Here is a 23,462-nt window from a genome sequence, read left to right as displayed (position 1 = left end):
AAGCATGGTTGTGGCTGATTCAGTTTCACATATAACACAGCACCTTCAACATCAGGCTCTTAATTCTATTTCTGTGGCCAAGGTATATGAATTATTATGTATTCTGCATAATTATGCTGGCTTTTTTGTTTGTTCTTATGTTGTTTTAGATGTGTTTTCTAGTTTAGCCTGTTTACGCCATTCCTTCAAACATAATATTCTTGGTCATTTCTCTCCATGATATTTATGGTTTTTAATTTATTGTTATCAGTTATCTTTACTTTGAAATTGTAGCATATAATACATTAATACATCTCTTTTAAAAATTACATTGTTTGTGCTGTTGAAATTGATACATCACTTTTTTTGGAAATGATATGTTGTTAAATTAATATGGAAATTTTAAAGTATGCTTAATACATTTGTTGTTCCCGACAGTGCTAAGACATAATGTTAGAGAATGAAGTATAAAACATTATCCAGGCTGGCATGGTGGCTTATGCCTGTAATCACAACACTTTGGAAGGCCAGGGTGGGAGCATCACTTGAAGCCAGGAGTTTAAGGTCAGCCTGAGCAACGTAGTGAGACCCCCATCTCTATAAAAAATTTTAAAAATTAGCCAGGCATGGTGGTGTGCTGAGACAGGAGGATTGCTTGAGCCCAGAAGTTTGAGGTTAAGCGAGCTGTGATTGTGCTACTGCACTCCAGCCTGGGTGATACAGAGTGAGACTCTGCTGGTCTCTTAAAAAAAAAAAAAAATCAGAAGTTCAACAGGGAAAGTACTTGTGTATGCTCTCTTCAATTGAATCATGGAAATGGTAATCAAGAAGTTTTTCTCGTAAGTCTTCTGTAATTGTCTCAGAAGCAAAACTAATACTTTTCTGTTTTTTCTTTTAAGAAAAGAGTAATTTCTGACAAAAAATATAGCGAACAGCGTCTTGATGTGCTCTCTGCCCTAGTTTTGGCTGAAAACACTCTAAATGGACCAAGCACTAAGCAACGACGACTTATTGTTTCTTTAGCACTAAGTGTTGGCACACAACTGGTAAGTGAATTGCTGTTATTTATGGAATAAAAATGAGGTACGAGATTTCATAGTTCCTTTGCTATTGACCCAAGAAACCTGTCTTTACTTAGATTGCAACTTCTCTGCCTTGTTTTCTCCTCCCTGATAGAAAACATTTAAAGATGAAGAACTCTTTCCACTTCAAGTAGTCATGAAAAAACTGGATCTTATCAGTGAACTTAGAGAACGGTAAGAAGGATGGAGATATGCAGTGATACTCTAAAGGCACAGTTAATACAAACACTGATTTTCTTTTTAGCATAGCAAGAGAAGAAATGAAATCCAGAACAGTTTCTTTCTATAACTTCTTTAACATGACCAAAATGAGATTGTGACTAGGGATAATAATTAATTTACAGGAAGTGTGTAGCTTCTGAAAGAGCTCACATGAGAAAAGCATTGTAACCTTAGAGCATTTGGCAGACTCCGATGCATATTGTGATTATGTTAGGTATCTCTATTGAACTTAAACTGCTGCTGTAACAAGGCTTCATCTGTTTATGAGAGACTTAGAGATCCATAACACGTCGTGTGGTGTAATATTATGAGATAAAAACTTGAATTACATTGTCCATAGCCAGTCACTAAGTTGAATTGGTTTTTGGAAGGCTTATTTTTGTAGCTACTTGTGACTTTATTGTTTTTCTTATTGAATAAGCAGTAGGTTTTTTGAAGGGAAGATAGGTCTTCTGAATTTTGATTCTCAGCTGAATTGATGTTAACAGCACAATTTCCGTTTAATGCTCATTTATAACTTAATGCTTTTTTGTTGTTTTGAGATGCTGACATTTTTGTAGTTAGTGGCATTTAACTTTCCATTCTTGGAAGAAAACAGTGAAACTTCTTCATTGTAAGATGTTTAATCATCATTTTGTTGCCCATATGTAAAATAGTCACTTGGCAAAGATTATAGACATGTTAAGTGTGACTAGGGTTTTTTTGTTTGCTTTTTTGTTTTGTTCACAGTTTTTAAAAAGGTTTTGGTTCCCTACTTGGAAACAGGTAAAATGCATGTGATACAAGTCTTATAAGTCTAGTGATAGTAAATGATATCAAATAAATTTATTTTAAACTCATCTATTTAAAAGCATTTTAAATATTGTTTTTTGAGTATGCTTTAAAGTAAAAGCATTTGTGCAGAGTTCTGACAGTGTCAGGTATTGGGAGTGTTTTGTTACCTTTATTCAATTTGAATAATATTTATTTTGTGACTTTTCTGTCCTAATGTTGGGTTAAGTGATGTAGGGAATGCAAAATGGGTAAGACAGAACTCTTAGTCTTGTAGTAGATGTCATTCCTTTAATATTGTTTTGGGATTCTTTAGTTTTGGTGTCGCTAATTACTGCTTTACATTGTAGAGTCCAAACACAGTGTGACTGTTGTTTTTTATACTGGCATCGAGCTGTCTTCCCAATTTATTTAGATGATGTATATGAAAATGCTGTTGATGCAGCCAGATTACATGTAAGTAAAGAATAATACAAAAATTAAGCCCATCATTTTTCTAGTCACTGTATAAATCATTTTAGGATAGATCATTTGATTTAACAATTTTTAAATTGACTACTAATGCTGTTTTGTAAAATGCTATGCATATCCAGTAAGCATTGATAGTCCGCAGCTAAATCTTATGTTTCTCCTAATGAAGCTGATACTCATGTTCCTCATCATTCTCATTTCACTTCATTTTACTTTGTCATAATCTGACATTTACTCATCAGCAAAGTTTACATTATTCAAAGCTTTCTTTCTTTTTATGGAAGTAAGTGTGTTTGAATGCACAAGATAGAAAAGGGTTAGTGAATGTGAGTTTTTTGTATATTTAAGTGTATGCTTTAGGCTCTTTTTATTTAGGAAAGTAGGATGGTCATGTGGAAAATCATTTTTCCTTTAGATCGAGGTTTTGTCTTTTTAGATAGATAATTAACTTTTATAATATTGTTTAGATTGAAGATACAGCTTTTCTAAATTTATATACATTTTAATTTTCTTCTTAGTACATGTTCAGTGCTTTACGCGACTGTGTACCTGCTATGATGCATGCAAGGCATTTAGAGTCCTATGAGATACTTCTGGATTGCTATGACAAGGAAATTATGGAAATTTTAAATGAGGTAACATCATATTTGAGATAAAAAAGATTAAAACATGTTTTTGGGATGCAGTGTTTGGAAGAAAGTTTTAGATTGAAGCAGACTTTCACTGAGTTAAAATTATTTATGAATAAATAGAACAAAGGAACTATTTTTAGTTATAATATCACTGTTATGCTACTTGGTCTATAATTCCTAATTTTATTTAAAACGAAGACTAGGAATTCGAAAATTTTGAATTTACTTTAGTAAGTAGTTTATTTTTATTTAAATTTGTTTACTAGAAGAAGGCAAATGTGAAATTGGTTTGAATGTTGAGTTCTGCTAATGGTACAGTTAAGGCAACTTAACTATTACTTTATTGAATTTTATTTGGAGAGCTCCTAAGAGGAGGAAATTATATATTTAAAAGACTTACTTGTGTAACATAAATAATTTGAATTCAGTATGTATGCCCCCTCTGTTTTAATTGAAGTATGCATTATAAACACTGATATCTTTAAAATGGGATTTCCATTTAGTGTTTTTATTTGTAGGGAGGAATTAAAAATGAGTAAACTTCACAATATAAACCTACTTTGAGGAAATTATGAAAAATTTTTATAATTTCTTGTGTTAAATATGCTTGTTTGGAAAATAAGATACATGTCTGGCCAATAATATAGAACTCCATGTAGACCAGAATAGATGATTAATTTTATTACTTTTAGTACAGTGAATTTTGTGATTTGTTAATAAGTATTACAAGGAATTTTTTTTCTTTCCCTTTTGCATGTTCTCATGACTTTGGCGCCTTTCTTGCTGGTTTCCATAAATTTTATGCTTTAAGTTGCATATTCATGTTTTGTATAATGAAGCCATCAGTCATTAGTTTTAGATTTTCTTTTCATGGGTATAAAACTTATAGCATTAATGAAAATCAAGACTTAAAATTTATATAACTGCCCCTGACTGAAAAAATATATTGGTTTTAAAATGGAGAGCAATATAATCTTCACTTTCCCTATTAAAAAATAAGATTTTATCACAGAGTAACAAAATCAGTGTGACCATTTTTTAAAAATCAGTACACTGATGATAAAATGCTAAAGATCAAAGTGATATGTAGGGAAACAATATAGTCAGAATGTTTTGAAAAATTAAAGTATCAAATCTTTTGTGAATAGCATTTGCTGGATAAGTTGTGCAAAGAAATAGAGAAAGATCTGCGACTTTCTGTGCATACTCATTTAAAGCTGGATGACCGAAACCCTTTCAAAGTTGGCATGAAAGACCTGGCCCTTTTTTTCTCTCTGAATCCAATTCGATTTTTCAATCGTTTCATTGACATTCGAGGTGAGTGTTCTGCTTTCCTTTTTAGAGTCATATTCTATATTTTTTACTCTAACTTTTAAAAAACTAGCAAAACAGGGCACCCCTTCGGGTCCCCTCCCACTGTGGGAGCTTTTCTGTCCCCTCAATAAATCCTGCTTAAAAAAAAAAACTAAGCTGGGCTCGGTGGCTCAGCCTGTAATCCCGCCCGTGCCTTGGGAGGCTGAGGTGAGTGGATTGCCTGAGTCTGCGGGTTCGAGACCCACCTGGGCAACTTGGTGAGACCTCATCTCTACAATAAATCAAAAATTAGCCAGGCGTGGTAGCGCGCGCCTGTAGTTTCAGCTACTTGGAAGGCTGAGGCGGAAGGATCACCGGAGCCCAGCAGGTCTAGGCTACGGCGACCAGGAGTGTGCCACTGCATGCCAGTCTGGGTGACTGAGTGAGACTCCAACTCAAAAAAAAAAAAAAAAAAAAAACTAGTAAAACAAACCTTTAAAGTATATCTTTTTTGTATTTGTTTATTCTTTAGTTTTTTTGTTTCCTCGTTTTTATTTCTTGGCACCTTATTTTAAAGGAAAACATTTGATATTCAAAGACAAATTCTTTTTTCTACTGTTTCATGAATCATAAATTTTTTGGATTTTTTTTTTTTTTTGTAGCTTATGTAACTCACTACCTAGACAAGACTTTCTACAATTTAACAACGGTAGCTCTTCATGACTGGGCTACTTACAGTGAAATGAGAAATTTAGCTACTCAGCGTTACGGACTGGCTATGACAGAGGCACATCTTCCTAGTCAGACTTTGGAACAGGTATAGTATAAATGTTTCCAATTTAAAAAGCTATATATAGTCTGTAGCATAATTGTATTTTTTTAGGAAACCTTTTTTCTTTTCACTTCATTTAGAATATATTTTTTAAGAAGCTGTCTGCTATATAAAATCTCATACTTCACAAGAATAAAAAATTAGATTCTACTAACTTACTTTGTGAAAGAATTTACCACAGGTTCTTGCTTATACTCAGCCTTCTGTTGAAAATTTGAAATACATACATGTGGGTTTATATACAGCTTTTCAGAAACAGGATAATGAAGTGACTTCTGCAGAATTGTAAGAAGGTCACAGGTGAGGATTTCAAGCTTGGGCACTGTAATACAATTTAATCTCTTAGGAAAATGATGAGATTTATATGATTATAAATATATTTGTTCTTTTTTTCTTTTTCCTTTCAACATGGTCTGCCTCTGTGGCCCAGGCCGGAGAGCTGTGGAACAATCATGACTCGCTGCCGCCTTGAATTTCTGGGCTCAAGCACTCTTCCTGCCTCAGCCTCCTGAATAGCTGGGACTGCAGGTGCATGCCACCATGCCTGGCTGCTTTTTATTTATTTTTATTTTTTGTAGAGATAGGGGTTTCGCTCTGCTGCCCAGGCTGGTCTCTCTCTCCTGGTCTCATGTGATCCTCTGTCCTTGGCGTACCAAAGTGCTGGGTTTGCAGGCATGAGTCACCATGCTTGGCCCAAATGTATTTGTTCTAAAAGGGAGGAGTACAAGAAAACGTTAGCTTTGCTAATTCAATTAGCTAGTTTACAATATGGCAGTATCTCATGAGTGTAGCAGTTTATGTTATCAGTTAATTTGTGTGAATTCTTTCGAAGATAATCCAGATAATATTTATCAAAAAACATTTTTTCAGTTCTAGAATTTTTGAATTATAATTTTTCCTTTATCCTGCTGCATGTAAGGATTATTTCTGGGATCACTTTGTATATCTTTTCATGCGTTTATTTATACATCTAATATTTATTGAGAACATGCCAGGCACTGGACTATGTTTACAGATACAAAAATAAATAGAAGCAGACCCAGCTCATATACTTGCAGTCTAGTGGGAGAAAATGTGTAAGCAAATATTTAGATTAAAACATGATAAAGGCTATAATAAAAGCATAATCAAAGAGGTATTCTGGTGCTGCTTTGGGCCCTAATTCATTTCTTAAAATTATTTTAATAGATAAGTTTTGTATTACAAGTGGTCTGGTGTGATCAAAAAAAGCATACAATTTGGAATTAGACTTTCTTAAACCCCAGGGTTCTGCTTCTTCCTAGCCATTTGACCTCAGAAAAAACTCTGTTAGCTTTATTTTCTTCACCTGTGGAATTTTGCAGACTAATACCTCTTTTTTTTTTAGAATTGTATGTATTTTTTGTTGTTGTTGTTGGTTTTTTTTTTTTTTTTTGAGTTGGAGTCTCACTCTGTCGCCCAGACTGGAATGCATGGGCCGCTCCCGGCCACCGCAGCCTCAACCTGCTGGGCTCCGGCGATCCTTCCACCTCAGCCTTCCAAGTAACTGGAATTACAGGCGCGCGCTACCACATCCGGCTAATTTTTGATTTATTGTGGAGATGAGGTCTCGCCAAGTTGCCCAGGCGGGTTTCAAACCCGCAGGCTCAGGCAATCCACTCACCTCAGCCTCCCAAGGCGCGGGATTACAGGCTGAACCACCGAGCCTGGGTTAGAATTGTATGTAAAGAGCCCTGCAAATACCTGAAAAAATAGTACATGTTTTGTAAATGTCACAACATATCTTGACTACCTTTTAGAATCTGGTCATTAGTTTACTTTGTAAAAAAATGTAGAAAGGATCCTTGGAAGACATAATATTCTCAAGGATGGTAGGGAAATGATTGTGGGTCATGAATCTTTGAATAGTTAAACTTAACTGTTCCTGTCTACACAAAAGGATAATATAGTAAGTTTCCAGGTTTCCCCAAGAAGATAGTCCTGATTGCACATGTCTTTTAACCTTTGATCATACCTTTTATATAGTTCCTTAAAATAACTTTAAAATATTAGAAAACTTAGTATAATCAGTAAATCACTACATGGATATAAATTTAACTGAGTCTTTAAATTAATAGTAATAGAACTCCTTTATGGATTATATTGTAGGGCCTTGATGTTTTGGAAATTATGAGAAACATTCATATATTTGTGTCTCGATACCTCTATAATCTCAACAATCAGGTGAGTGGGTTTTAGAAATGTTTTCTAACTTGGGTGGATATATAGTGGGAAAGCTGAGGGAGCTGGAATTGATTCTAAAGGGTGAAAATTAGTAAAAGAAAAAAAAAACAAGAAAGATACTTTTCCCTTTGCTTTGATTGTATAGGTTGAGTGTCTTTTATCTGAAATGCTTGGAACTGGAAGTGTTTCAGATTTTTTTTTTTTTGGGGGGGGGCGGATTTTAGAATATTTGCATTATACTTACCAGTTCAGCATCCCTAATCTGAAAATACAAAATCTGAAGAGCTCCAAAGTCTAAAACTGACATCATGCTCAGAGGAAATACTCGTTAGATTTTGAATTTCAGATTTTTAGATTTGAGATGCTCAACCTGTACTGTCTTCTTGAATAGCGTGTCTATGAAATTCGCTTTAATGAAATAAATTCTAAAATTTTCTTTGGATAACTGATCAGTGTTTGTTATAGATTGTGTTGTTATTGAGTATAAATTTGTTTCATTTCAGATTTTTATTGAGCGAACAAGCAATAACAAGCACTTGAATACTATTAATATTCGGCATATTGCTAATTCAATTCGAACACATGGCACAGGAATCATGAATACAACAGTAAGAACCTTTCCTTGGGGGTTGGGTGGGTAATAAACTCCTGTTTAATTTCATAGTTTGGGAGATTGTTTTTTCATAGAGTGTTCTGGTAAACATATACTACCAGTTTATATTCTACCTTAATTTTCATTTTATCTGATTGGTATAATTAAAAATATCTGGCACTAAATTATCTTGAATATGATGGGCACTAAATTATCTTGAATATGATGGGATAATTTTTAAAATAAAAAGTGATATAAAAGCCACTTTTTAGGATATCTTACCAGCTCAGAACCATCATTACAAAAAGCATAAGAGATTTGAGGATGTTGGCGTGGGAGGGTGTGTGTGTGTGTGTGTGTGTGTGTGTGTGTGTGTGTGTGTGTTGATTCTCTGGCGCACTTTGTAAATTACTTTTGAAAGGACATCATTGATATTTATTTACTATTTTTTATGCTCTTTTTTGGGAGGAGCTACTAATTATTTGATGTCCATTTAAATAGGAACTTACTGCACATCTTTTGCATTTTCTTAGAAGTGGACGTTTAGTCACTTGGGGGAACTATTTGAACACACAGGCTATTTTTATCTCTAGAAAAAGAGAAGTCTTTTAATTTACCTGGTTTTCAGGGCGTAGTTAATTTCTGTTTAAGGGGAGAAGAAAGTGAATGCTTAAACACTACAATATTGTTAAATAGATTGGAGTGAGGAATGGGGGAAGAGTAGAAAATTAAGTTGCCATCATTTTAGTATACATTGGGGAAAAGTATTGAAGTTTTTTACCTGATGAGTGATGTGATTGGAGCTTCATTTTAGTGGTTACCAATATAGAAATCAGACATAGATAGGATTTTAAATTTAAAATGAGTCATCCATGTAGGGATAACGTCTGAACCTTTGAGGATAAATAACCTGAACTTTTGAAGATAAACTCTTTCTTGACCTCTATCAAATTTTCATGTAATGGATACTTTCTCAGGTACTGTGCTGGGGGCATTAGCATGAGAAAAACAGACATTCCCTATTCTCGTGATCATTACAGGGATATAGACACTAATGAATGTAGGTTACTAATGTCTGTTGATGGTGAAGTGCGCATAGGAGGACGAGAGTCAGCGAGTGGCAGAGTTACCCGCCAGTAAGAGTGGGAAGGATAAAGAAAAGACTGCAAAAGAGATAAAGAAAAAAGCCAAAAAAATAGAAAAAGCAAGGCAGGTACAATTGTTTAAGCCGTGAGATACGTTCTGAGAAAGCACCCATTTCTATAGCTGGGTAAGTGAAGACTGAGTAAAAAGGGCATACGTTTGTCAAAATTTATTTCCTCTGCATTGGCCTTCTGTGTATTGCCTTGTACAGAAAAGGTGTTCAAAAATATTTATGGACAAACAGTTGAATGTTTAGCATCTTCCTTCAGGAAAGTTTAAAAAGCTCTGTGTTTCTTTAATATCATTCTAAACATGTAGGTTAGTGATACATAATCTTTTTGTTTTGTTTTGAGTCAGGGTCTCACTCTGTCACCCAGGCTGGAGTGCAGTGGCATAATCATGGCTCACAACAGCCTCAACCTCCTGGGCTCAGATGAACCCTCTGCCTTAGCCTCCAGAGTAGCTGGAACTACAGGCGTGCACTACCACGCCCAGATAATTTTTTAATTTTTTTGTAGAGATGAGGTCTTTCTGTGTTGCCCAGGCTAGTCTTGTACTTCGAGGCTCCAACAATCTTCCTGCCTTGGCCTCCCAAAGTGCTGGGATTACAGATTGGGTCTGGCTAGTTATATGTAATCTTATTGACGGAGGAACATAGAAACTTGTGACTGTGGTTTATGGGTTTAAAACTAGGGTTTTGAGTCTGTTTTTGAGATTTTTACCACAGTTCTTAGTCCTAACATGATAATATGTTCTATTTTTTCTTTCCCCCCCCTCTTTTAAGTAAAAATATATGAGGAGCTTACAGAAAGTGCTCTAAACTTGGACAGTAAAAAAAATTTAAATAATGTCAGGTCCAACATGAATTAGATTTTTAAAATAGTACTTTTAGATAATTGTTACTCAGAACATTGACTTAATAATTATATTAACTCTTTAAAATTTTTTGAATTTTAATTTTATAGGTTAATTTCACCTACCAGTTTTTGAAAAAGAAGTTCTACATATTTAGCCAGTTTATGTATGATGAACATATCAAATCCAGATTGATTAAAGACATTCGATTTTTCAGAGAAATCAAGGACCAAAATGATCACAAGGTATGCTGCATATTCTTTTAAGGTAGTTTGACTTAGCTGTTGAGTATATAGCAAATGTGTAGCTAAAATTTGCTATTTAGATCTCTGCTGGGGTTTTAGTTTTCTTTATTGTTTTTTCACATCTCCTAGATTTTGCCTCCACGTTCCTTATATTTTCCCTTACAATGTCCTACCCTTTGCATTCTCTGTAGGCTTACACATAAGGAAAAATAAAACGATCAGTCTAACCATGTGTTACTTCTATTTTAAAATAATTGAGAAGCAGTACATGCTCACTTTGAAACATTTAAACAGTGTAGAGTGCATAAACTAAAGATCCTCCCTCATTTTTCTTTCCTCTCAGTTCTATTGTCTGGAGACAGTTATTGTTCAGCAATGTAGTTTGATGCCTTTCAGTTACCTGTGTGGGAAACATATATATTTGTACATAAATATACATTGCTTTTTTATAGCAAAAAATATGATTTTGCAGTATGCTTATTACATGTCGGTACATAAAGATGTACCACCTTCTTCCTAAGAGTTGATAGTAACATCCTTTTCTGTGTAATTATAAACTACTTCTGAAAGAAGGGTTCCTTGAAGAGAAACTTCTAGGACAAAGTATATGAACTTTTAAAATTCTGGTACATATCGCCGAGTGCTCCAAGTATACTGCACAATTAATATTCCTACCAATAACCTATAAGAATGCTGCTTTCCCTTCACTCTCCAGGCCAAGTTTTCACGTAGCAAAGTAAAAAGCCGGTTAAACTGTTAAGTGACGACAGTAGAGGTGTGTCACCATGTGGATAGAGACCCAACAGGCTAAGATGGGTTCTATATTTGATTTGTCACATACGAAACTATTTTAATAATATTACTTAAGATTCATCTAGTTCCAGCCCTTTTCAATAGTTGGTAGTTCTCTTCAACGTCAGAGCAGCAAAATATTTAGAGTAATAAAGTAAGCTAGTAGTGTCATCTCATAAAATTACAGATTACATGTATCAGTAGAGAATTATATAACTGCCTCATTTTTATTGGAACCAAAATTATGAATATTTGGAGATAACTGTAACCATGCTGTTGTGTAATAATTGCTTCCTTTTGTTATTATGATAAAATGAATTATTTCCTCAGCATCTTCGTAAACCAAGACTTGAAAAAGTCTTTTTTTAATGGTGATAACAATTAGAAATTTTAACCCAACTGATGTCTGTTCACTGGAAAGGACTGAGTAGCCCCTAAGGCCTACTCAGTCCACAGAAACTTGGACACATGTTTCTGGGAGGAACTGGTTTCTATTTTCTATCTATAGAGTAGTTGGGTGTTAGGAGACTAATAATGGTGGTAAGGGGCTTAGCTTTTGTGGCATTATCATCATTCCCTTTAGTTAATGTCAAAAAGAAAAAACATTTAATTTAAAAGTTGACCTTCGACATTAGTAGTTTTTGTTTCTACAGATTTTTTTGTCGTTGGACTTGAGTGATTTTTTTTTAAGCACAGTGAAAAACAGCATTAGAAAGGAGGGTAGGGTAGTATTAGCATTGCTGATTTTGTAGGAATTCTATGCTTTAGGGTCTTTATTAAAGGCAGTCCTAAAATTATCTCTCTAGTATCCTTTTGATAGAGCAGAAAAATTCAATCGAGGCATCAGAAAACTTGGAATAACACCAGAGGGACAGAGCTACCTTGATCAGTTCAGGCAACTCATCAGCCAAATTGGTAAGTTGTTATAACAGTGTTGGGAAATAAAGTGCAATTCCTAAGAATCTATCTCATATTAAATATCTTTTAATAATAAACAACTTAATATGTGAATGCTGCAGCTCAGCTTTATTCCACGAGGGCAATTTTCTTACCAAATTTCTTACCAACTATGATTAGACTGTTGCTGCGGAAATAATTTATAGACTGTAGACTATAAGTAAAACATCCTCAATTAAATAAAAAAATATTTAATAACTAATCTCAAAGATCATATTCATAATTAATAGTCAATGGGTAAGTACTTATTGAGTGAATACGTAGTCTTTCAAGGCACTGTTTTGGGCTTCCAGAAGAGGTTCCCTCAAGTTACAACCTAAATGTGAAGGTATGAAATATATGGAAAGTTAATAATTTAAGTTAATAAGTTACATGTAAGTTTATTTAAAGATAAAAAATTAAGGCCAAGTGTGGTGGTGGCTCATGCCTATATCCCAGCACTTTGGGAGGCTGAGGTGGGAGGATTACTTGAGGCCAGGAGTTTCAGGCTGGTCTGGGGAACATAGTGAGTCTTTGTCTCTAAAAAATAAAAAAAATCAGTTCGTTGTGGTGGCGCATGCCTGTAGGCACAGCTACTCAGGAGACTGAGGCAGAAGAATCACGAGTCCAGGAGGTTGAGGCTGCGGTGAACCGTGCTCATGCCACTTGCAATTCAGCATAGGCAAGAGAGTGAGATTCCAACTCAAAATATATATAATATTTTTTCGATGAAATATGCTACCTTATATTTTAAAAGCAAGAACTGTATTTAAAAATAAGCAGAATGTAACAAAGTCATTTATGTATTTATGTATGTATTCATATACGTATGTATGTAAGTATGTATTTTGAGTCAGGGTCTCACTCTGTCCCCTGGGCTGAAGTGCAGCAGCTTGATCATGGGTCACTACAGCCTCAAACTTCTGGGCTCAAATTACTCTTCAGTCTCAGCCTCCTGAGTAGCTGGAACTCCAGGGTGTGCCACCATGTTGGGCTAATTTTTTTTTTTGGGGTAGAGATGAGTTCTCACTATGCTGCCCAGGCTGGTCTGGAACTCTTGGACTCAAGCGATCTTCCCACCTCAGCCTCCCAAAGTACTGGAATTACAGGCATGAGCCACCATGTCCAGCCACAAAACTTTATACTTATTTGAACTTCTTACATATGTGATCTGTATTAATGTCTCCACAGTAACCTTGTGAGATAGGCATGTATCCATCATTTTAAAAGTGAAAATAGAGAAGCTCAGAGAAAAGTTAAGTGGTGTTGCTGGGACTTAAGCCAGGGTTGTTTAGCTCTGAGTCCAGAGGTGTTTCATATCTTCACACTTTATAGTAACTGACACTAAGCAGTGGTAAAGGTTTACAGACTATATTTTAGGGAAATTATGCCTCCTGAGATTCATTCCTGTATCTATCAAACATTTGCTAAATTTTCTGCTACTTGGGAATACAAGCATCTTTGCTTTCAAGGGCCTTTAAATTTACTAGTGAGAAAGATGTTTCCAGCATTTCGTTTTGGAGGGCACTAGATGCTGGCTTAAGTTTTATCAATTAATTGGTTTGCATATTAGACATTTCTATTATGTTTTAGTATAAGAACTTAGAAAATTTTACATGTGTAATTTTGTTTTTGTAGCCCATTTAATATGAGGTATTGTCAAATAAGTACTGTTTCTTCAAGGAGACATTTGATATATTAGATGATAAACTTCTGGAGCAGTAGTTCTTATCTCTTTTTGAGACTCTGAAGAAAACTCTGGGTGATTTCCCCCAGAACTAATGCCCATATGTACATGCATGTACAATTCTGTATAGAAGGAACTAGAGTCCACATGCCTAAAGCTCTGGTTGTTGGACATCAAATTAAGAGCTGTCCTCCTAGAGCAGTGTTGTTTAAACTTTATTCATATGCCTTAGATTTTGCATCATGTGAATGCTTCTTATACTGTTACTTGTTTCACGTCTTCATATTTTTTGAAAGTGTAATTTTGCCCTAAGATTTCACAAGCGTTAAATAATAGGCTTTAGTATCATAGCCATTCCCCGCCCCCCATTGACATCAGAATAACCACCAAAACAAATGTTCTCTGTTGTGCCATCTGATGTCATCTTGATTGCCACTGGGATGCAATCTACAATTGGGAAATATTATCCTTTTCACTTTGATCCAGCATTTTACTCTCTATTCTCTTCATAGAAAATATAAAGTCTTCACCTTTGTTTATAACACACTGCAATGTCCTTTGAAGTCTGTTAAATATCTTGAGAAAAGGAAGGAGTAAATCTCAGCTCTGGGAGCAAAATGAAAAGTAGTTTTTATTTAAAATCTGCCTGCTAAGCCAGGCTCGGTGGCTTAGCCTGTAATCCCGCGCCTTTGGGAGACTGAGGTGAGTGGATTGCCTGAGCCCGCAGGTTCGAGACCCGCCCGGGCAGCAAGACCTCATCTCTACAATAAATCAAAAAATCAGGCAGGCGTGGTAGTGCGCGCCTGTAATTCCGGCTACTCGGAAGGCTGAGGCGGAAGGATCGCCGGAGCCCAGCAGGTCGAGGCTGCGGTGGCCGGGAGCAGCCACTGCACTCCAGTCTGGGCGACCGAGTGAGACTCCAACTCAAAAAAAAAAAAAAAAAAAAAAAGTCTGCCTGCTGAAATAACTGCTAACATTTATTGAATGTTTATTGTGTACACTGGCTGTTCTTGGTGCTTTATATATTTTAACTCATGAAACTCACTAAAGTTTATGGAGTACTATTTCCGTTCATCATTCCACAGGTACTTATTTAGGACAACAGATACTTCTAGGTGCCGGTGATATATGTGACAGTAAACAGTCTCTGCCCCTGTGGAGCTTAATTTAATAGATGAGGAGCCTGAGATAAAAAGAGGTTATGTAATTTGGCCTCGGTCTTAAAGCTAACTAGTGGCAGAATCCTGATTTGAACCCACGTAGTCTGGCTTCACAGCATTTGCTCTTAACCGCTACCCTATACTGGCCTCTCATATTTTGATTGACCAGACTTCGTTTGGTCTGACAGTTTGGAGGAAAACAATGAAAATAGACATTTGATTTTTCTCAATGTATAATTTAAAAAATTAACAATCTCTCATATTGGGAGAAGTCTTAAATAGATTCAATGATACGTGCTGTGAATGGTTGATGAAAACTTCAGATGAGATAATGTATACAAAACATATTACTGTAGTGATTATGAAATATTAATTGCTTTTTACCTTTTTAGCTGTTCTTTCTCCCAAGTATTTCAATAAAGCTCAATTATATGTTGAATTCCTACTGTATGCCAGGACGTGTTGGCTCTAGGAAAGGAGCAGTGAGGAAGACAAAGATTGTACCTATGGATCTTGTCCTTTGGTGGGGGGAGGCACAAAAAAAAGGATACATAGGTGCTGGGGAAGGAGAGGTTAATGGAGTGATGTCCAGGGAAAGCATTTAGGAAGTGACATTTGAGCAGGGACCAGACATAGGGGAATAAACCATGTGTGTATCCAGGAAATGAGTATACCAGACAGAGGCAGCAGTAAGTGCAAAAGCCCTGAGCCTGCATGGTGTTTTTGAGGAGCAGTCCGGGCTTGAGTGGAGTTAGTCAAGACCCGAGTGACAAGGCATGCTGCAGGAAGAGCAGCACGGGGCAAGGTCATGGCAGGACTGTGTCAACCACATAATGGATTTGGGTTTTATTCTGAGGTAGAAAAACTGCTGTAGAGGTTTCAGGAAAGGCATGATATGCTCCAACTTAGTTTTAAAGACTCACTAGCTTCTCTGTAGATAAAACACAGGGGGTGTGGAAGGATGCCAAAGGTAGAAGGAGGGAAACCAGAAGGCTATTGCATATTGCCGTGGTCCAGCCAAGAGACAGTGGTGGATTGGAATAGGAGGTAGCTGCAAAAGTAGTGATTCTGGCTGCATCTGCAAGGTGGAGGTAACATAATTTGCCTAGCAATTGGATATAAACTATGAGAGAACGAAAGGAGTCAGGTGACTTAAAAGTATTTGGCTTGAGCAGCTGGAATGACAGATTGCCAGTTTCTGTGATTGGCAGAATTAGGAACAAAGATCTGGAGTTTGAGTTGGACATATTTGTGGGGGCCCGCACTCAGCCGGGCTCGGTGGCTCAGCCTGTAATCCCGCGCCTTTGGGAGGCTGAGGTGAGTGGATTGCCTGAGCCCGTGGCGAGACCTCATCTCTACAGTAAATAAGAAATCAGCCGGGCGTGGTAGCACGCGCCTGTAGTTCCAGCTACTTGGAAGTCTGAGGCGGAAGGATCTCCAGAGCCCAGCAGGCGAGGCTGCGGTGGCCGGGAGCGGCCACTGCACTCCAGTCTGGGTGACAGAGTGAGACTCCGACTCAGAAAAAAAGAAAAAAATTTAAAATTACTTCTTAGACATGTAGTGTAGGCATTGGATAAAAAAGTCTTTGAGTTCAGAGAAAGAATCCAGGCTGGAGATGTAAATTTGGGAGGCAGCTGATAAAGATTTCCTGATATCACTTCCCGTATGTGTGTTTGTGAGACTCTTAGCAGTGAGAGTGAAGAAATTATTGGTGTTATAATTTTAAAAGTTTGACTTTTTAAATATAGTTAGCATTTAATTAATTTATCAAATGAAGGAGTTATATTTACTTTTAAATATTTAACATAGATGTATGTAAAGTAAAATATATCAGAATATATTGGCACTTAAGAGTGGAAACCTTGTAATTGACTACTGTATATAACTATTCCTGATTATTAGAGCTTAGAGTTATTTATATAAATATCTGATTTTTTTGTGTGGTTTTTAAGGTAATGCTATGGGCTATGTACGAATGATAAGATCTGGTGGTCTTCATTGTAGCAGCAATGCCATTAGGTATGGATGCAAACATCATTTTTGCCTTGTTTACTTAAAAATTATGTCATTTAAACCTATGTTATAATTAATATTGCATAGAAGATGTTTGTTCTTGATATATTTTGAGATAAAATATGGAAGAAAACTTAATTCTACTAGTTAGATTTTTTTTTCTCCTTAAATTTTTGAAAATATTTATTTCCTTTAAGGTTATAATTAATTTATTTTATCGCTATGGTTTATGAATGGATGTAAAGATTATATAATTTTAAGGATTAAAGTTTGATTAGTTATATCTAAAATTTAATTGGAACTAAGGTGATGATATGAAATAAAGTGGTGATATGAAATAGTTGAAATGAAAAGTTCTTTCCAAATTCATAGTTGAAAATTTTAGAATCGGACAGTACTGCTTTAGTATCCATGTCAGTTGCTTGTATTTTACTTGCTGTGATAAATTTCTTCCCAAATTCTTATGTAGATTTGTGCCTGACCTTGAAGATATTGTAAATTTTGAAGAACTAGTAAAAGAAGAAGGTCTTGCAGAAGAAACATTAAAAGCAGCAAGGTAATCTAATTTTAGAGTAGTTAAATCTGGAGATTTTTGAAAATGTGTTTATATAAAAGAGAAGACTTAAAGAGTAATATATAATTTATCTGCCTGTGTTTTTATTATACAAATTATAATCGCAGTTTATGAAATACACTTTTTTTTATTAGACTAGGTCTTTTTTTTATTAGACTAGGGTAGTCTAGATTTTTCCAACCTCACTAAAAAGGGATCTTGTAGAATACACTGTCCAATATGGCAACCCCTGGCCACGTGTACTTGAACTGTGGCTGGTCCAAACTGAGATGTGCTCAAGTGTGAAGTACACAACTAATCTTGGAGATTTGAGATAAGAAAAGGAAAGCCTCATATCTCATGCATGAAACTCATTTCACCTGTTTCATTTTACTTTTTAAAATACTTCTGTTTACTAACATTGTTCTAGAATGCCAGTCCTTACCTTCATGAAATATGGAGCACATGAAATATGTTCAGTACAGTAGCTACTACCAGTGTGGGTGATAGAACACTTAAAATATGGCAAATGGGACCGGGCTCAGTGGCTCAGCCTGTAATTCCATTTCTTTGGGAGGCCGAGGCGAGTGAATTGCCTGAGCCCGTGGGTTCAAGACCAGCCTGGGCAACTTGGCGAGACCTTGTCTCTACAATAAATAAAAAAAAAATTTAGCTGGGCATGGAGAATAGAAGATTTATTAAGAAAAAAAATCATGTGATGAAAATTGCCTATTCATCACAAAGGGAAAAGCTCTTTTTACAATGGAAAGACGTATTTCACCTTAACAAAGTAATCAAACTTAGCATCATTAGGAATGGTACATTGACATTATGTGGCCTCCTTATGCAGTGTCGTGGCAAGTATCCTGTTTGTATTCTTTTCAGAAATGTTTACTCTGAATTTATTGTGAGGAAACAACCTGAGAAAGCCAGAATGTGGAGTATTCTGTGAAGCACATGGCCTGAATGCTTTAAAAAAATATCAAATGGCATGGGTATAAAAGTTCTAGATTACAAGAATGAAGAGATCTGATAACCAAGTGTAGTGGGTGATCCTTAATCATATGTTAGATAAGGAAAATAATAGCTACAATGACATTTGGGGAGGTTTGAACATGGAATGTATATTAGATAATGTATTTTATTTTGGGGGTATAATAATATATTGTAGCTTTGTAGGAGAATGTCTTAGTTCTCAATAGATTCATGCTAAAGCACTTATGAGATAACTAACATGAGGTCCGCAATTTTTCAAATATTTCAGAAAAATAGAGAAAACAATTGTGCCAAAATGTTAACAAATGGTAAGTCTAGTTGAAGGGTATACAGGTGTAAAGGGTGTATAGGTGTTCCTTAGACTATATTTTAATTTTTGGATAGGCTTGTTGAAATTTTAATAAATAAAACAAAAAGGAAAATATACTGAAAAATGTGTGCGTATTTTGAGAATAAGGTCCCAACACAGAAGTTCTACTCTGGAATATCCTATGGGATAATTTAGTTTTTTGCCACATTATAGGAGCCATGTTCAGAGTTAGCCATTTGAAGTTGTGTGCCTGAAAACAAACTAGTTCGAGGTGTATATCCCAAAGGAAGAAAATTGAACCTTTATCATTTCTTAAATGATGTGATTCACTTCAGAATTGGTGATTATTTTTCAAATATTTTGAGGCAGCCTGAGAAAGTCGAAGAATAGATACTGTCTTTCAAGAGCTCTAAGGTAGAGTTTACTGCTAATTGCAAGGTCCAGATTTGTGCTAGGAAGTGGTTGGTTGACATTAAGTGAAGGAAGTTCATGGTAGGTGAAGTCAGAGAGTTGTGGGATCATGATAACAAATAGATTATTCATGTAGATGATGGAGGAGAGCTGGAGAAGGCATCCCAATCCTAGAGAATAAATGTCAGGCAGTGGTCGAAAGGTTCGTAGATGCCTGCTTTCAGGAAGCAGTAGTTGGATAGATGGGCTTTGGATGGGATGACGATTTATACATTCCATTGCTAGAGTGGGAATCATTTGAATGTGATAGTGGCTATATATGAAGGATACAGGAGTAAGAGCAGCTAATGTTTCTAAATGTTGAGAGGGAAGCTAAGATCTTGGAAGATGCCAGGTTTAAGTTGAGGTAAGGAGATGTAGGAGAAGCATTAGAGATTTAAGATGAAGAGGACTTTATTTCTCATGAAATGGGGTTCTGTAGGCCTCATTGTAGGAAGAAGAAGCACAGAACTATTACTTTAAGTTCCAAGATGCTCTCTGTATTCTACTTGAGGTACTTAATGAACTAGTATTGGTAAGTTTCTGTCCATAAAAAAATGAATTCATTCTGAACTCCAAGGAAGTTTACTTAGAAATATCTTGCAATGTTTCCTGTATTTTGAGTGCTCTTATCTAAAGTAATGAGAGAGAGGTTTTTAAAAGGCCACATCTTTGTTTGAGAAAGGAACTATGTAAATGATATTTTGCTTTTAGGCATTTGGATTCAGTCCTCAGTGATCACACACGAAATTCTGCCGAAGGCACAGAATATTTCAAAATGCTTGTGGATGTTTTTGCTCCAGAATTTCGAAGGCCAAAGAATATACATCTTCGAAATTTCTATATCATTGTCCCCCCTCTGGTGAGTATTTTCAGAGCCTAACATGACTTTTTAAAAAGAGTGTTAATAAATATGGATATGGTTTCTTTGTACCACGAAATGCATATAGACTATATTACTGACTTTCTGGTTGTACATAGAACTAACTGTGATCTCACTGAACATGACCTAGATTTTTACTTATTAGTTATGCTGAGGGAGACTTACTTATAATTAAGATAGCCGGGCTTGGTGGCTCAGCCTGTAATCCCGCGCCTTTGGGAGGCTGAGGTGAGTGAATTGCCTGAGCCCGCGGGTTCGAGACCCGCCTGGGCAGCGAGACCTCATCTCTACAATAAATCAAAAGATCAGCCGGGTGTGGTAGCACATGCCTGTGATTCCGGCTACTCGGAAGGCTGAGGCGGAAGGATCGCCGGAGCCCAGCAGGTCGAGGCTGCGGGGGCCTGGAGCGGCCACTGCACTCCAGTCTGGACGACAGAGTGAGACTCCAACTCAAAAAACAAAAAACAAAAACACCCCAAAATTAAGATAGATTCTTACTGTTAGTGACTACCAGAGAAATCCTAGAATTTTTTAAATTACTTGAGTGTATGTCATCACGGGTGTGCCATTAGAGTCTTTGGGTGGAACTACATCGTATAATCATCCTAAGTGCTTTATGTAGACTAACTTTGTTTTTTTCTAACATACTTCTTAAAGCATATTGTTTGAGAATAACCTCTATTCAGTAAATACTAACATGTAGACTAATTTTTAGTACATTTTCTTTATGGTGTTTAATATGTTCTCTAATTCTGTAGTTGCTTTCTAAAAATAGCTCAAATTACCAAAAACTGCATTGTAAAATAATTGTTCCTTTGGGGAAAATGGAATTAAGAGTTTAGAGAGGTATATATTAGTAATGAGAGTTATTTTTCCCTAAAGGCTCTGTAATTTTTAAAAGTGAAATTGCATGTGTATAGCTCTGGCGTCTATCACCAAGGAGATGTAACTTTGTATCGCATCTAATTTTCACCAAGACTGACAACTTTTTCTGGTGCTGCCTAATTGTTGACATCGATCTTCTTACACAGTGAGCTTTTACTGCCTATTGAAAGCAGCTGATGGTCTACAGACAGCTTTGTTGTATGGGTTTTGCTTCTTTTCTGTATCGTTAGTGCTCTCTCATAATTACACTTTAACTATGATATAGCAAAAATGTCCATTGTCGTTTGAGAGGTATCTTTTCATCTTAAGGTAGTGTCAGACTAAAGGTGAGCGTTCTTATTTGATAATGCCGTAGTTAACTTAGGTTGAGTTCTTACCATATTTCTTTAACTTGAAGGGCGCAATATACTCAAACCATAGTAAACAGCAGTGAAACCATTGGTGAGCTTAGGAAGAGCCTGTTGTTTTATGGGGCAGCTGTCAGAATTCACTTAGTATTGGAAAAAACAATATACATACTGCGAGCATTACCAGGAAGTATAGTATACTATTCTTATGCTCTCGTTCCAGAAAAAAAGACAAAAATGAAATGTCTAAAAAAGATTTAAATACCCGTTGGCAGAGATTTCACAAATATGAGATTAATTGCCAAATAGGTTTCACAGACCAAAAAGTGAAACTTGATGTTTTGTTTCCAGTGTAGGCGATGCCATACTATGTTATAATTTTTAATGTAGTTCTTTCTTTATCCCTCTGAGCTGTGCCGTTCGTGTGTAGCCACATGTGACTACTTACATTTAAATTAATTAAAATTTTATAAAATAAAAAATTCAGTTCCTCCGCGTCCTAGCTTCATTTCACGTTCTTCATGGTGACATGTGACTAATGGCAGATATAACATTTCTCATAGCCAGCGAGTTGCTCGAGGGTGTGACTTCTAGCTGATAGTCATTGTTTTTTGTCTTAAGAACTTTATAATGCCTGGTATATAGTAAGCTTCAATAAGTCTTGGAATACAGGATATGAAAGTATTTTAGAAGAGCTGACTTTTCAAGGGAGGTAATGTTTTGAGGAGTCCACATGTTAGCAATGGACTACTAATAATTTTTAACCAAAAACACAATAAGAATTATTTTAGAAAGAATTGGGTGAGTTGGAGTAAAGACTGCCTTGCATGTGTTTAAGAGTGCTTTGAAGTCAAGCGGGCCTGCTTTTCTGACTGCAGTGTTCGTTGTATATAACTTTGCCCAAGATGTAATTCTCTCAGACCTCAGTGTCCTCATCTCTAAAATGTGCATAATAGTTCACAACGAACCACACACAAGGTACTGTGCTTGGATTAAGCAGTGATTGACAGAGGGCTCATGTTTAAAGGACTTGGAAAAAAGAGCCATTAATACATTTGTGACAGGCAAATGTTTCACTTTCTTTATACTGAGAGCAGGTGAAAAAAAAAATCTGAAGCTGGTTGCCTCAAACTTCTATCGTTAAGCACAAGTGAAATGGTCTTTTCTAAATTGTCACCTTTTTAACAATACAACTGAAAGTTGTAGACATACCCAGTATTTGCCTCAGACACCACTGTGACTAGCATTCTGTACTTTGTGTTTTTATTTGGATTATAAGCCTGAAAAGACAGTCTTCTATGATGAGCCAAATTCATGTCAGCGGTCACGAATGAGTTAAGATACACTTATCTTACGAATGAGTTAAGATACACTTGTACTCAATGAGTTAAGATACATTTGTGCTCAGTGAGTTAAGATACACTTACGAATGAGTTAAGGTACACTTGTACTCAAAAAGACAACTTGAGGCAAATGTTTCAGATGAAAAGACCAGGAAGTTAGAAGATATTCTATTTATAATTTTTGAAATATCTATTTTAGGAACTAAATTCTAAAGATTTTCTTAACATAATTGTTTTTCTAATATCTTGTTATATCTTTTAGACTCTCAACTTTGTAGAGCATTCCATTAGTTGCAAGGAGAAATTGAATAAAAAAAATAAAATTGGAGCTGCATTTACTGATGATGGCTTTGCCATGGGTAAGCGTAATGAAACTGTTTTTCCATTAATTTTATGTTCACCTTATAATAGATTCTTAGAAACATTTGCTGGAGAATGGATCCATATGTTCTTTATAGCTTTGTTTTTCTTGAACAGCATTTACTGTGTCTTTAGCTGGGCGATGTAATTGACCTTATTTGTTTCCCGTCATTTACTGTCATTTAATGCCCTCTTGGCATTGCTAATCATTACCTAGTTTGCCTTTGACCTAATAGTTAGGCTTTGTTTTTGTTGTAGTTTTATAGTTTTAGCCTCTTCTGTTTAGTTTCCCTGGAGCTTCCTCAGTGGCTGTCTTTTTAGCCGTGGAAGTTTTTATTCTTTACCCTTACACCTATGTTTCTCCAGGTGATTTATATGGCCATGCTATTTATTTGTTTTCTTCTTAATTGACTTGTCTTTTATATATA

General features: G+C 35.8%; 1 protein-coding gene across 1 annotated transcript in view; it reads left to right on the top strand.

The window, feature by feature from the left end:
- Window positions 1–4: 4 nt before the first annotated feature.
- WASHC4 (WASH complex subunit 4) overlaps window positions 5–23,462 on the top strand; it is a 29,722-nt gene continuing 6,264 nt past the window's right edge. The window contains exons 1-15 of the mRNA XM_008074117.2: window positions 5–82; window positions 879–1,025; window positions 1,156–1,235; window positions 2,405–2,510; window positions 3,044–3,160; window positions 4,306–4,474; window positions 5,113–5,267; window positions 7,410–7,484; window positions 7,988–8,092; window positions 10,185–10,319; window positions 11,918–12,026; window positions 16,847–16,913; window positions 17,377–17,463; window positions 19,931–20,078; window positions 22,937–23,033. Of these exons, the coding sequence (XP_008072308.1) occupies window positions 5–82; window positions 879–1,025; window positions 1,156–1,235; window positions 2,405–2,510; window positions 3,044–3,160; window positions 4,306–4,474; window positions 5,113–5,267; window positions 7,410–7,484; window positions 7,988–8,092; window positions 10,185–10,319; window positions 11,918–12,026; window positions 16,847–16,913; window positions 17,377–17,463; window positions 19,931–20,078; window positions 22,937–23,033 (1,675 nt within the window). The remainder of the gene's footprint in view (window positions 83–878; window positions 1,026–1,155; window positions 1,236–2,404; window positions 2,511–3,043; window positions 3,161–4,305; window positions 4,475–5,112; window positions 5,268–7,409; window positions 7,485–7,987; window positions 8,093–10,184; window positions 10,320–11,917; window positions 12,027–16,846; window positions 16,914–17,376; window positions 17,464–19,930; window positions 20,079–22,936; window positions 23,034–23,462) is intronic.

This window comes from Carlito syrichta, unplaced genomic scaffold (assembly GCF_000164805.1).
Source record: "Carlito syrichta isolate Samal-C Ts95f unplaced genomic scaffold, Tarsius_syrichta-2.0.1 Scaffold316302, whole genome shotgun sequence".
NCBI lineage: Eukaryota > Metazoa > Chordata > Mammalia > Primates > Tarsiidae > Carlito > Carlito syrichta.
This window is presented reverse-complemented; position numbering and strand designations above follow the sequence as displayed.